This window comes from Mesoplodon densirostris, chromosome 1, assembly GCF_025265405.1.
Source record: "Mesoplodon densirostris isolate mMesDen1 chromosome 1, mMesDen1 primary haplotype, whole genome shotgun sequence".
NCBI lineage: Eukaryota > Metazoa > Chordata > Mammalia > Artiodactyla > Ziphiidae > Mesoplodon > Mesoplodon densirostris.
Genome location: NC_082661.1, coordinates 134,822,994 through 134,837,856, shown reverse-complemented (window position 1 = coordinate 134,837,856; position 14,863 = coordinate 134,822,994). Strand labels below are relative to the sequence as shown.

Below are 14,863 nucleotides of genomic sequence, written 5' to 3'. Positions count from 1 at the left end.
CAACTACATGAATGGCATCAAATTGAAAGTACCTGATGAAATGAGATTATCATGTCCCCCAGACACATTTGGAAGAACCAAGAAATAAAACCCTTCAAAATACAGTAATCACGTTTCTAGTGATATTTCTGATAGTCTGGGACAGGTTGGGACATTCCCTCCAAAGTGTTTGTTGCACTTAGCAACTCATATCATGTTAATCAAGTGCTCTGAGGAAAAAGTCCAAGAGTCTAAGACTATTTCAAAACAATTAAAATTTGGTCTATTTCAGCTCAGAATTAAGATTCTGTACCGTTGCAAATTAAAGTGTTATTACTTTTGGTTTTTCAGTTAGAATGAGCTTATTCTTTCTAGGGATAAAATATACATTTGCATATATTAAAAGAGCTTTATGATTTAATTCTTGATAAAGTATGCCTAGTGAAAAATTATTTTAAAGTAAAATTTTTAAAAATATGTTTATAGAAGAGCATCATAAATGCACACTCTTTTGTGAGCAGATAATGAAACATATAAAGTAACTGCTTTCAATGGTATTTTAAATTTTCATACAGTTGATATATCACCCTCCATCTATCCATCTATCTAGCAGATATATACTTTTAGATGCCCTAAAATAATAAAACAGAAGAACAACAGGAGAGAGCAACAGAAGCATTGTCATGTAAATAATCTAAATGCTTTTTTCTATAAAGAAAAATTACTAAATGTACGTCAGTTTTTTAAAACAATGCATTGCATAGAAAGACAAAATCACTAGAAAACTGGAGGAGCTCAATGAATTTTATTCCTTTTCTAAGTCTGAGTTTAATAAAGCATGGCTTGTATATCCATTATTTTATCCACTTTGCTATTCGACTATTAGAATTCTTTATGTGATTAACATATTCACATTTTCATGAGATGTTATGGAAAAACCCGAATGAATCTTTTGGCCAACGCAATATTTTCCTATCATTTTCCCCTTCTCACACTGTTCTTTTACTTTTTTGTCTTTTTTTTTTTTTTTTTTTTGCGGCATGCAGGCCTCTCACTGTTGTGGCCTCTCCCCCTGCGGAGTACAGGCTCCGGACACGCAGGGTCTGCGGCCACGGCTCACGGGCCCAGCCGCTCCGCGGCATGTGGGATCTTCCCCGACCGGGGTACGAACCCGTGTCCCCTGCATCGGCAGGTGGACTCCCAACCACTGCGCCACCAGGGAAGCCCTTTTTTTGTCTTTTTAAATACATCTTTATTGCAGTATAATTGCTTCACAATACTGTGTTAGTTTCTCTTGTACAACAAAGTGAATCAGCCATATGCATACATATCCCCTCCCTCTTAAACCTCCCTCCCACCATCCCTAACCTACCCCTCTAGGTCATCACAAAGCATCGAGCTGATCTCCCTGTGCTATACTGCTGCTTCCCACTAGCTATCTATTTTACATTTGGTAGTGTATATATATTTCGAAGCTACTCTCACTTTGCCCCAGCTTCCCCCTCCCTCCACCCTGTGTCCTCAAGTCCATTTGTAAATTACTTTTTCCCTCTATTTCCCCCTTCATATGTGTTTATATTTCTTGACCATGATAATCCCCACAATAACTCTGTAATTCTTTCCTTGTCAACCTAACTACTTATGCTGCATTTTACAAGGCCCATAAATTCCAACTAATTATAGTATTTAGCTTTTCTTAAAACTTTATCTTTTGACTTGACTATTAAATTACATGCAAAAAAGTATCATTTGAATTCAGGCAACTCACAAAAGCAAGATGCTAGACTCCATAATGATTTAATAGCTGGAAAAATGTCTTAAATGCTGTATAAACATTCATAAATTAATCATTTAATCACTATCTTCAGCACGAAATCATTATTTCCTTTTATAGACTGAGCCAGGGTTACCTAATCAGTTTCAGTTTCTAGCTTAATGCAAGATTCTCATCTTGAAAAAAATTACTATTTTTTTTTTCTTCTTGTACTTGTTGAATATAATTTTGAATCTGGACAGTTCATATATCACATTCTTGTCACAAATATAAATCAATCAGAAAATGACAAAAAAATTATAAAGTTGAGACAAATCAATTAAGAAACAAATGCATCTCTCAAAAAACACTCCTTAGAGGAGAGTAAATCTAATGTTGGAGTCTGCTGAAAGAAGTTTTATATAAAAACAGCATATGGTACAGATAACTTTCTTCAGTTTAATGCTGAAGAAAAATTCAGACATTAAAACCAATTACTACAGCCCACTTTCTATAATGATAGTACTTGATAAATGTGCAGCATAGTGGCATTGAATCTAAGAGCTTTTAGGAGCTACTTGAAGTTAATAATTTTTGTGGAAATTGAGACTTAGTTGGTCTGAAATGTCAGATGCTGTGAAAATCTCCCTTCTTATTTTGATTTTTTTGGGGGTAGTTTTGTAGTTATTTTACACTATGTGTACTCTGAGAACTTGGGGAAAAGAAGCAGCAACCAAAAATTTCTACTCTGAATACAAATGTTTGTTTTACATGATAGCCATGCCTTGAACAGCTGGATAAAAATTATTCTTTCTTGATATTTAAGGTATTTATAGTTGAAAAAACAAAAAACACACTTTGCAGTCCTAACAGGCCAGCAACTCAAAGACAACTAGAGCAAATATTTATTAATAACATCATTTAAAAAATAAACGATCATTTCTTACATCTAGTTCATCAGAGCTATATCTTTCAAAGAAAGTTATGCAAGCTTAGAAAATGTCCTCCCAAATGGATACAACTCTTAATGATTGTTCAATATGCTTTCAATATATTAATGGAAGATTCACGCGTAGAACCAAGTAAGCTTGAAAGACATTGCATATGAAGACTGAAATCAAATGTTTAATGCTAGTATTTTTCTGATGTGGGAAGGCAGTTCACATTCACAGAGCACTTGTGGAATCTAGACGCTGCGATGGAAAATCAACATACACTAGTATTGCCAGAAGCTGAGTCTATACTGAAGGAAAACCTAATTTTCACTATTTTTGTCTAGCTCTTTTTAGCACTTTTATTAGTTCAACCTTAGGTTAGGGAGTAAATGGAGAAAATATAAAGGATTCACTGAGGACAGTGGTGTATACGTGTACTGTGTTTTTTCTCATGGAATAAAAAAATGCTATTGGCATGTATTCAACGTGGATGAGAACATCTAGAGTGCTTAGAATGATTCTTAGTGAATTACGCAAATACCTGTATATTATCTGGGACACTTTTGAATATTTTCTTCAGTTTTTTCAGTCAAAAATAACTATGAACTCAACGGCATGTGTTTTCTTTTTCTCAAGAGATAACCACTTCATTTACCTGACACATCCAATAATTCAAATTATTTTGGCCAAAACTTGATTACCAACAGCATTCTCTTGTCAACCAGATCATTCTACCACCTACAAACTTATACTAACATTATGTGAATTAAGTCTGATTTGATTCAGTCAAACACATCCTATTGCATTGTGAGCTCTACCGGCAAAGATGTCCTCACCCACAAAAGCCCACCCGAGGTAATTATGAGGTAACAAGCTTATGCCCTTAGACTGAGGGTTTTGGCCAAAAAATAGAAGGAAAGTTACATTTAATGCCTCTTCCCGCCCATGTACTTGTTGTTGACAAAAACAAGTTATAAGTTACTCATAGGCTTTGAATGACTCTTGCCACATAATGAGTTATTAATTCAGCCATAGTTTATCTTTGGTTTTTATTTTAACAGAAAATAATTCTTCTATATTGTTTACTTAAAATTAAGTATTTGAGGGGAAAATTTAGGGGAATTAGTAGTTCAAGCAGAACTATTTTCTCTACTCCTTAATAATTACTTCCTAATATTTCCAAGATCTTCATATGGCATATAGATGTATCTTCACATGTATGGTGGTTGTACAATGGTTCATAGTTATTTTAATTTTGATAAGTGGATTTATCAAAAAAAAATCTCATGCATTTTTATTATAATAATAATAGAAATAATTAGAAAACCCTATTTTAATCTGCAAAGAAAATTCAGATGTGGTGCCAAACAAACAAACAAACCTGCCAGATTACCTGCTTAATTAATGAATTAAACAAAAACACCTGAAGTAAACAAAACAACAAAAATGTAGATCTGAGCTGTAATTATTGCACTGTGTGAAATTATGAGATAAAAAATTTTGCTACAAATGGATTTGAGCCAGAAATGTATTTTTTAATGAAAAAATTCAATTAAAGCCTATCTTTTTTTTTTCTGTCCATGGATGTGTCTGCTAAGAAAGCCTTAGCTTTTATTTGCTTAAAGCTAAGATAAAACATTTCAAGATGTATTTTACTTTAAGTCCTAACCCTCTGGATAATGGGAAGTCATCTCTCATGTCTCAGGCAACTTAGCCCTGAGCTGTGGAGATGACTGACAGTGCTCAGCCTAAGGTACATGATTTGGTTAGACATCACACTTACCTGCTTGATTTGTGGTTACATTTACAGACACATACTGCCGGGCTCCTGGGCTCAAGTCGGACACTCCATTCACTGCCTCAATCTCAAAGGTATAGTTTGTGTGAGCAAGCAGATCCACCATCATGACAGAGGTGTTTTTCAGGCCGATTTGCTGGGGGAGGTACCTGACATGACCGCCACACTCGTCACACACACCTGCATGTGAGTTGCACTTCTTGCATGCAATATAATATGACACATCTTTCCTTCCACCAGTGTCAGCAGGAGGAATCCATTCCAGAAAGACACTAGTTTCATTAACATTTGAGATGGCATTCCGAGGAGCTGAGGGGGGTCCTGGTTTGCAAAGTAAAGTGAAAAAAACAAATTTTGAGATGATAAAATTAGGCATTGTTTACTACACAAATCTCTGGTCTGAAGGAAAAAAAATGGATTTGCAATCAATCTGTTAATCAGGGAGAATGCAAGTCATCAATTTGTAATAATCTTTGAAAAATCTTGTTATACCTTTGTAGAAACGATAGTGGGGTTGGTATACTATAGAAATGACTTATTTTGGCAAAGTTGCAAATTCAAATAAAGATGTTTTGCTTAGTGTATATGTAAAGAATTATGGAGTAAAAATATGTATGTAAAAAATGTTAGATAAAATTATGTATTCAAATAGTGGCAAGTTCTTTGGCAAGTCCAAGGAAAAATTCTCCTTGGGGATTGAACAGATTACTTCCTCAATGATACTCATCCCTGAAACCTAGGAAGTAAACATGAAGGATTTATTAAGCAATGAGCACAGGTAGAAATAGGATTTATTAGTGTGGCTCTTGACTACAAATTCCACCAAAAAGTAGAAAAAGTAGCCTTAGTTTATCTCAAAATAAATTGCATAGCTACTGATAAACCACCAACAGAATTTGGAACCTCCTTCATATGCCAAGAAAGAACTAGAATTTAAATAGTTGATCAACATTGAAACCTGTAATAAAAGTTTGCTTACTTTGATATTGTTTTAATATTGTGGCTCTGCAAAATTGTGAATTTTACTTAATTGGAAACCTAAAATTTAAAAAATAACTATCAAAAACACAATAAGAGGAAGAATGAACATGTTCTGACCTTGAAAGATCAGCAGAATAAATTTATATATAAATAACGAATAATATTCATGTGTATATTACTTTATTTCTGAAATAATAGTTAGCAGACTAAAGAGAATTAAACTTGTTTACATATCAATTGTAACAAATGTATTACTCTAGTGGGGGACGTTGATAATGAGACAAGCTATGAATGTGTGCGGACAGGGGATACATGGGAAATCTCTACACCTTCCTCTCAATTTTGTTGTGAACCTGAAACTGCTCTAAAAAATAAAGTCTTTAAAATAATTCATTGCATAATGTCTGACTCTATAGTAGATTTTTAGATACTCAGAGTTACAACTTCAGTCAGCTGTTAATATTATATGATCAGATGTTCTCAAAGAGAAAATACATTTATATTTGTTTCAGACGTAGCAAAGATTTCCCAACAGGGAATAAAATGGATTGTGATGGTAGCTGAATGGTTCCTAAGCATAAATTAAGCTACTTAGGATGACATAGCTTAGTTATCTTAATATGTGCTGTCTGTTCTAAATATATAAATTAATGTTAATTTCTACCTAACATTTATTAAGCTATGACTACTGAGGACTAAATTTAAAAGTAATAAGAAAGCTACCTACTATTTATAAAATGTCACTTAAAATTAAAGAACCCCATAACCCCATAACCCCATAAAAGCTGCCAGTTTTGACAAAACAATCTCCACTTTAGCTATTGTGGTGGAACCCTGTGAATTTTTCCATAGAACCTCACACACTTCTATATAAAACAGTCACTTTTAAGTTGAAACAAATACTTAAGGTGGAAATACAAGTGTGTTTTTTTTTTTCTATTCCCTCTACCTTATTTATTTAATAGTAGAAGGTTATGGAGAAAATGTAATTTGAGATCAAAATGTTACAGGTCTACTTGTGAGAAAAAGGTAAAATATACTTGAAATTTGTTTAATTCAAAAAGATATCAAACTTCTGAGGGTTTTTTTCTACCAACTGAAATACACCCCTCAGTTACCACCTTTCCTCTAAATCTGTAAAAACTGCATCAGAGTCTGACTCTTTTTCTTGACTCTGCTACTAACAGCCCCTCAGCTTGTGGGTGGGGGCACATATGCCTCTCAAAGTCAAAATAAAACTCATATTCAAGGGAAGCTCTAAAGTAGAGGTAACCAGTGGAGACTGAGACTTACATGCACCTAAAAATAATGTAATGAAATTTCACTGTCCTGCTAATAGATGTGATGCATGAACCAAAGTAGAGCTGTGAGAAGAACCCTCAATTTGAACAGATTCATTAGAATCTGAATTTTGTTTGATTTTCTTTTCCTACAGGTTTATAACATTTTTTTTGCCCAGAGTACCAGAAAAAACATTAAAAGTAGTTGAAACCATAAATTTAATGGTAAAGAGCCAAAGAGACATCAATCAAGCCATCTCATCTGTTCAAGGGTATCATCATACGAAGAATTTGTGTTATTATGAATGCAACTAAGAACAGAACACACACACTCACAGATTATATATTAGAAAGATCTTCTACAGGACTCCCAATAGTCTTTTTTGAGAAATGCATACAAATTAGTGTTCTTTTGAGACACAGTATTAGAAATTCACACACCTGGAGACAGAGAAAATATAAAGCCTCAGGTCCTAAAAGAAAGCTAAGCAGTCCTTGCCACCAGAGCAGGGTTCTCCACCATTCCCAAACCTAGTAAACTTACAGAAAGGGAGGCTCACATTTGTGCTGAGAAAGATAAAGGTCATGCATGGACTACTTAAAGAAAGAATACTTACAAAATTAATAAAATTTAAATAAGTCAAGATATGGTTTTCTCTCCCTAATTTACCAAACTACAGTCTAGCCAACACTCCCCCCCACTATTTGGACTTTCTTTTGCTCTGAATAATTGAAGCAATTTCCACTGAAACCAAGATGCATCACATTCAATCATTGTTTATATCTCCTCAATTCAAATGTATCCTCTCAAAAAATGTATATAATAATGTCATTTACTTATTTGAAGAGGATTGTTAATAATTAGTAATCATCTAACCCATAAAATGATCAGAATGTGATAAAGAATGATCTTAAGCAATAGAGTTAATTAATATCAATGATTTGAGAAATTATGAAAATATGTTTCACTGACACGATGAAATTGACACTGAAATTCAGATAAAATTTCAGTTTGTGATTATTTAAGTAAAGAAATTGTATGTCTTTATATATGATACCCATGAATACTAAATTTCAAAAAAATGTGTCTTCATCTTTGAAAGCACCTACAACTTACTGGGATCTAAAATAGCAAAACATGGGATGTCATGGAAACTGAATGTTATGGGGAGATGGGATTCACTGTTCTTCCCTTCAATTTTCTGTTTTTGTTTGACCTGCTATAGAGACTATGGTAGAAAAACTAAAGAAGTATTGCCATGAAGCAAACTAACACATACATTTGTTTCCTTCCCAGAAATATGTGGAACACTAGAAAAACAAAAACACCAAAACATTGATAGATGTGGATGTACCCACTGCAACTCTTGGAATTAAATGTTTAATATTCATCTACTCATTATAAGATTACCTGATCATATAATTAATAACAGTTAAGGACACTCACTGTTAATAAACACAACAGCTACTTGAAAATCCTAGTTGAAAACTGATTTTATATTTGACTCTTAAATATGATTTGCCAACCCCCAGTTCTCCATGTTTGTGTGGTGTTTCCTGTCTTCTTTTATAAATGACCTTCTCATTGATCTTTGCAGCTTAGTGGGGCAGGTTAGAACGAGAAGGTAGAAGTGCCATGTACTGCATTTTTTTTTTTTTTTTTTGTGATCAGAAAGCTGCCTTGGAAGAAGAAGAAGAGGAAGAAAAATTAAAAAGGTTTACCAGAAACAGGGAAATGGATTTGTCAAAGTCATGTTTGGCTATCATGAACACTAAAATAAATCATAAAATAAAAGGAAAAATTCCATATTTCTAGCTCAGATGTTGAATTTGAAATGAGGGAAAATGGATGCTTCTCACAGTAAGTGATAAAAAAAGACTCAAATTTCTCAATGCTTACTCAAGAAGGTTGAAATCTGGTGAAATACTATATTGGATGATTAAACATTATGCCTGTTTTAGGGGAAATGGTAATAGAATGTAACAGGCTCCATCATGCTCTTTCTTCAAACTGGTGAAAGTTAACATCACCAAATGTCCATGGGTTTCCTTACTTGTGCATGCCATTGTGGGTGGATCAGACTCCCTCCTGAAATAATCCTTTTCACAGACACAAGAGGTTGAAGCTTCCTCATGGGTATAACTGTGAGGTGGACATTTGCTGCAGCTCTGGTTGTGAGGTGAGGCTTTGAAGAACCCAGGTCTGCACACTGTCAAAAGAAATAAGAGACTAAGCTTTTCCCTGGAACAGATGCAGTGTTTGTTTTGTGAATAATGTCATTATTTTGACTAGTATACACAGATTACATATAACACCATCTTTTCGTTAATTTCAAAAAAAAAATTTTTTTCATCAGTTTCTGAATCATAAATAACAGGCTATTCATTCAGATAATTAAATATTTATTTTAAGTATTTAAATTAAACATGTTGGAATAGATATATTTTTAATGATTTTTATGCTACAGGAGCTTATAAGAAATTATAAAGGCAAATACACATATGTATTTAAAACTGAAGAAGTGCTTTGAGTATAATTTTCATTTATGCTATTATTAATACAACTTATGTTGAAGAAATACAAAATTCCCACTATGCTCAGAGAATGGCATGGTACACAGTAGTTACTTAAAATTTTGTTGTTGATTAATAAATAAACCAATTAGTAGGTGCTAAAACCTTAACAAAATTCTGTTAGAATGGAGAGAATGCATAATTGAGCCGGTATATCATTCACATTATTATTAATTATTATTATTATTATTATTATATTGATTCCAGGAGGAGTCAGATTTTAGGCATTTGTTTTACATTTTACTTCATTTTAGAACTTTTCGTTGAGATTCTTACTGATTCAATATGCATCTATTCTAATATCAGTCATGTTTATAGTATAAAACTTATAACACTCTACAAAGGGGAAAAATTGTGCCTTATTCAATTTTCCATTCACAATACTTATCGCAGTGTTTGACCACAGAAGGTGTTCACGTATTGTTATGTAATGCACACATGAGTAAATGACATGGAACGAAAAATGTAACTGAACTACTTAGAGTCACATGAAGAAAATGTTCTCTGATATTTTTCTTAAGTTGGTGGTCAGGTAAGTAAATGCTAACAAAGTAAGTCGCTTTATTCTGTAGATTCCCTAGACTTTTGTATCTTTCTTTCTTCTCAATGGGTAATAAAGCTAAACTTCAATATTCCAATTGCCCATTATGGACAAAGTGAAGACCATCAAACTGATGGTTTGATTACTTTTTAGACCTTAGTTAACATAAAGCTAATCAACCATCTATGTTTTTTCATATTTTGAAAACTCACTATATATACTTAAGAGCATTTATTCAAGTATCAATGAACATTTGCTAAGCTTAAAAGTAAACTTGTATTTCAAAGGAATTTTTTGATACACATAATGAATTGGGGCCAATTTTCATGTGCTATAAATGATCTCGGGTTTTAGTAATCCATGCTAAGGTTTTCTGCCATCCCCATGAATAATCAGGAATTGACAAAAATGAGAAGGTACTTTTTCAGTAGATCTAATTATAGCTATAGTAAAGCCTTAATGCTCTTATAAATTCAGAGTGAATGTGAAGGTATCTGAAAGATAAGAAGAGCTTTTTGATAATATTAGGGACATTCTTGTAGTTAAATGATTAGGAGTAGATTTAAAATATTATTTTTCTTATAATAGGATTGCTGTAGCAACCAGTACCATTCTTAGCTAAGTTACCCAATTTTTCTTCTTTTATCCTTTTTAGTAAAACCATTCTCACTTCAAACATGATTTGTTCTCAAAGACATGAACTGTCGATCTACATATTCTGCATATTTGGAACTCATTTATCACTCATGAAACAAAAGTCATTTCTTTTTAATGAGTGTATTTTAATTTAAAAACTTTATATGATATCACATATTACACTATTTTTCAACCCTCCATGGGAACTTTGGAAATAGGATACAATATAAGTGTAAGTAAAAAGTAGATAAATGTATCTTTCTGTTCAGTAGTTGAACAAAATGCTTTCAGCAGGTGGTGGGCCAGAAAGTTTCCTTGCTACTGGGTTATGAAGGTAAAAAAGATAGACATGGCCCTGCCTTTATGAGTCTTAAAGGTACTGTAGGAATAATTATAAATATGATTATTCTAGGAAAGAGAAAGAGCTTGGGAGTGAATATGGACACTTAATTTAGACTGGGATGTCAAAGAAGACTTCCCTCAGGAAGCAGAGTCTCGGATGAGATGTAAAATATTAGGAAAATTATCCAATTTGAGGAGGAGTACTGCAGTGCCTTAGAGGGTAAAGTCTTTTCAAAGGACCAAAAGAGGAGGAGGAACAATAGGGATATGAAAAACACTAAAATATTTATCAGGGAGATAGTAGGATAAAGAGGCAGAGATGAAGTTAGGGAAGAGATACCAGGTCAGAAACACCCTATGTTTTCTATTATTTGGGACTTTTATTTAACAGGTAAAAACTGGTCATTACAATGTTTTAAGCATGGAAATAATAAGATCAAAGTAGTGTTTAAGAGATCATTTCACTGTAGTACATGCAATGGATTGGAAAGGAACATGGTTGGAGGTATTTGGCCTTATTGTTTCTGTTGCGTTGGTCCGAAAATGGACAAGGGTGGATCCAATGGTGATAGATAAGAGTAGGTAAATTCAGGAGATGAATATGAGGTAAAATCAGCAAGATTTCATGATACATTTAATTGATCAGATGCATGAGTGATAAATCTTAAGAACAGCTCTAAGGTGCTTGGCTTAAACTGCACTGACAATACTGGTACCATTTTCTCAGAGAACACTAGATCTGAAATGTATTGGGGGAAGATAGTGATTATGTTTAAAGCATTATTTAATTTGAGGTGGCTAAAGAAATCCAAATAGAGGTATAGAGAGGAAAACTGTAGTGATTAATGTTGTCCAAGAAAAATATCACAAAACTGTAATTATCCATTGCTTTCAAATCACGACCCTAAATCCAAGTGAGACATGCAATGCTGCTACACAATCTTAGTATTATTTTCTTAGTTAACTTCAGTTCCCACTATTGAAAGGATTATTTTGTAGATTTTCCTCTTTCTTCTAAGTTCTTACAAGCTCTGTTCCTTTGTGAGTCTCATGTTATATTTGTGTGTGCACGCTGAGAAAATAGAAGTCATCAGAGAGGAACTTTCTTATTTTCCTACCACCAAATCTCCAAACCTATATGCACCTTTCTTCCTGTTAAAATGGAAATGTCTTTGCTCTTATCAAATAAAAATATCTTTATTTGAATTAGGAACTGTAACTCTCTGAGAGTAATCTTCCAAGTGTCTACCATCCCTTTTACATACTCGGGGCACTCTCAATCAATCCCTCTCTCTCTGTCTCTGTCTCTCTCTCTCTCTCTTTCCCTCCTTCCTGTAGTCATTAACAGGAGCCTGATACAATTTCCAGAACTCATCAATGGAAACAAAGTGAAGCAAAACAAAACACATAACAACAACAAAACTATCAATCTCGCATGACCCCATTTCTCCCCACGGGAAAAGTTACCAAACAGTTTGGTTTCCATGCAGAACACAATTTCTTAAATTATTTTTCCATACATGCATATCCACCTCCTCATTTTAAGTCACATGTTGACACACTCCACTCCACTGCCACTGCTTTTATTAAGAGTGTAGCCTACTTGTTGTCATACTTCTCCACAGCATTTGATCATGTCCTCCTTTTGGAAACTCCAGTTAATTTTCCTACAAAATGCTAGCATAACCTACAAGTTTCCACACAATATTTAAGAAAACCTTTAAATGTGACCTCCTTCTGCACTCACTATCTCCATTCATACTAACCTACTTGCAATTTCCAGCACTTGAGAAACTCCTTTATCTGCCTCTGAATATTGCAGGAAAAGCATTCCAGATCAAAAGACAAGAATGTAAATTGGAGGAGGAGGTAAAAAAACTTGTAGTTCATGATAAACTTGGATTTAATCTGAACATATTTGGAAGACTCAGTGTGTATTATTATTATTTTTTTTTTTGAGGACACTCTTTCTCTTAAGCACTGTGGCAGGGAATATTTGTACTGTGGTGAGAAAATAAAAAAAAATATTCTCTATACCCTGAAGCTATGATATATTTGGGAAACAGAAAATAAATAATAGTCCAAAAAAGTAAAATTTACTTTTTACATTTTAATCATGACAATATTCAACAAAAATTATTTAGGTAAGCAGTAAAATTTCTCTAAATTCCAACTTGATATAGTTCATTCAAAATAAAGGAAGCTTCTGGAGCAAAGCTTTTTCACATGACACGTCACCTAAATATTTGAAAATACTATGCAAGCCCACTCAAGTTGGACAAGAAACAGGAGAAAAAAATGCATCCTATGTTAACATGTTTCATAAGATTATCTTAGCAGTCCTCTGGAGACACAGAAACTAGTTTTAATAAGTCTTATTCGGACTTCCGGGTAAGATGGCGGAAGAGTAAGACGCGGAGATCACCTTCCTCCCCACAGATACACCAGAAATACAGCTACACGTGGAACAACTCCTACAGAACACCTACTGAACGCTGGCAGAAGACCCCAGACCTCCCAAAAGGCTCGCCCCGCACTCCGTGCCCCTCCCTCCCGCCCGGCCTGAGTGAGCCAGAGTCCCCGAAGAGGCTGCTCCTTTAACCCTGTCCTGTCTGAGCGAAGAACAGACGCCCTCCGGCGACCTACACGCAGAGGCGGGGCCAAATCCAAAGCTGAGACCCAGGAGCTGTGAGAACAAAGAGGAGAAAGGGAAACCTCTCCCAGCAGCCTCAGAAGCAGCGGATTAAAGCTCCACAATCAACTTCATGTACCCTGCATCTGTGGAATACATGAATAGACAACAAATCATCCCAAATTGAGGAGCCAGGAGTCAGTGCTGTGCCTCTGAGGTGGGAGAGCGAACTTCAGGACACTGGTCCACAAGAGACCTCCCAGCTCCACATAATATCAAACAGCGAAAATCTTCCAGAGATCTCCATCTCAACACCAGCACCCAGCTTCACTCAACGACCAGCAAGCTACAGTGCTGGACACCCTATGCCAAACAACTAGCAAGACAGGAACACAACGCCACCCATTAGCAGAGAGGCTGCCTCAAATCATAAAAAGTCCGCAAACACCACAAAACACACCACCAGACGTGGACCTGCCCACCAGAAAGACAAGATCCAGCCTCATCCACCAGAACACAGGCAGTAGTCCCCTCCACCAAGAAGCCTACACAACCCACTAAACCAACCTTAGCCACTGGGGACAGACACCAAAAACAACGGGAACTACGAACCTGCAGCCTGCAAAAAGGAGACCCCAAACACAATAACATAAGCAAAATGAGAAGACAGAAAAACACACAGCAGGAGAAGGAGCAAGATAAAAACCCACCAGACCTAACAAATGAAGAGGTAATAGGCAGTCTATCTGAAAAAGAATTCAGAATAATGATGGTAAAGATGATCCAAAATCTTGGAAATAGAATAGACAAAATGCAAGAAACAGTTAACAAGGACCTAGAAGAACTAAAGACGAATCAAGCATTGATTAAAAACACAATAAATGAAATAAAAAAATACTCTAGATGGGATCAATAGCAGAATAACTGAGGCAGAAGAACGGATAAGTGAGGTGGAAGATAAAATAGTGGAAATAACTGCTGCAGAGCAAAATAAAGAAAAAAGAATGAAAAGAACAGAGGACAGTCTCAGAGACCTCTGGGACAACATTAAACGCACCAACATTCGAATTATAGGGGTTCCAGAAGAAGAAGAGAAAAAGAAAGGGACTGAGAAAATATTTGAAGAGATTATAGTTGAAAACTTCCCTAATATGGGAAAGGAAATAGTTAATCAAGTCCAGGAGGCACAGAGAGTCCCATACAGAATAAATCCAAGGAGAAATACACCAAGACACATATTAATCAAACTGTCAAAAATTAAACACAAAGAAATCATATTAAAAGCAGCAAGGCAAAAACAACAAATAACACACAAGGGAATCCCCATCAGGATAACAGCTGATCTCTCAGCAGAAACTCTACAAGCCAGAAGGGAGTGGCAGGACATACTTAAAGTGATGAAGGAGAAAAAC

At 34.8% G+C, this 14,863-nt stretch overlaps 1 protein-coding gene across 5 annotated transcripts in view; it reads right to left on the bottom strand.

Moving 5' to 3' along the window:
• EPHA5 (EPH receptor A5) overlaps window positions 1–14,863 on the bottom strand; it is a 323,812-nt gene that overhangs the window by 168,723 nt on the left and 140,226 nt on the right. For all 5 annotated transcript variants that reach the window (XR_009533516.1, XM_060109012.1, XM_060109001.1 and 2 more), the window contains exons 4-5: window positions 8,781–8,936; window positions 4,451–4,786 (exon numbers count right to left, since the gene is read on the bottom strand). Coding sequence is in view for 4 of the 5 variants with exons in the window: in XM_060109012.1 (XP_059964995.1) it covers window positions 4,451–4,786; window positions 8,781–8,936 (492 nt within the window). In the remaining variant the exon portion in view is untranslated. The remainder of the gene's footprint in view (window positions 1–4,450; window positions 4,787–8,780; window positions 8,937–14,863) is intronic.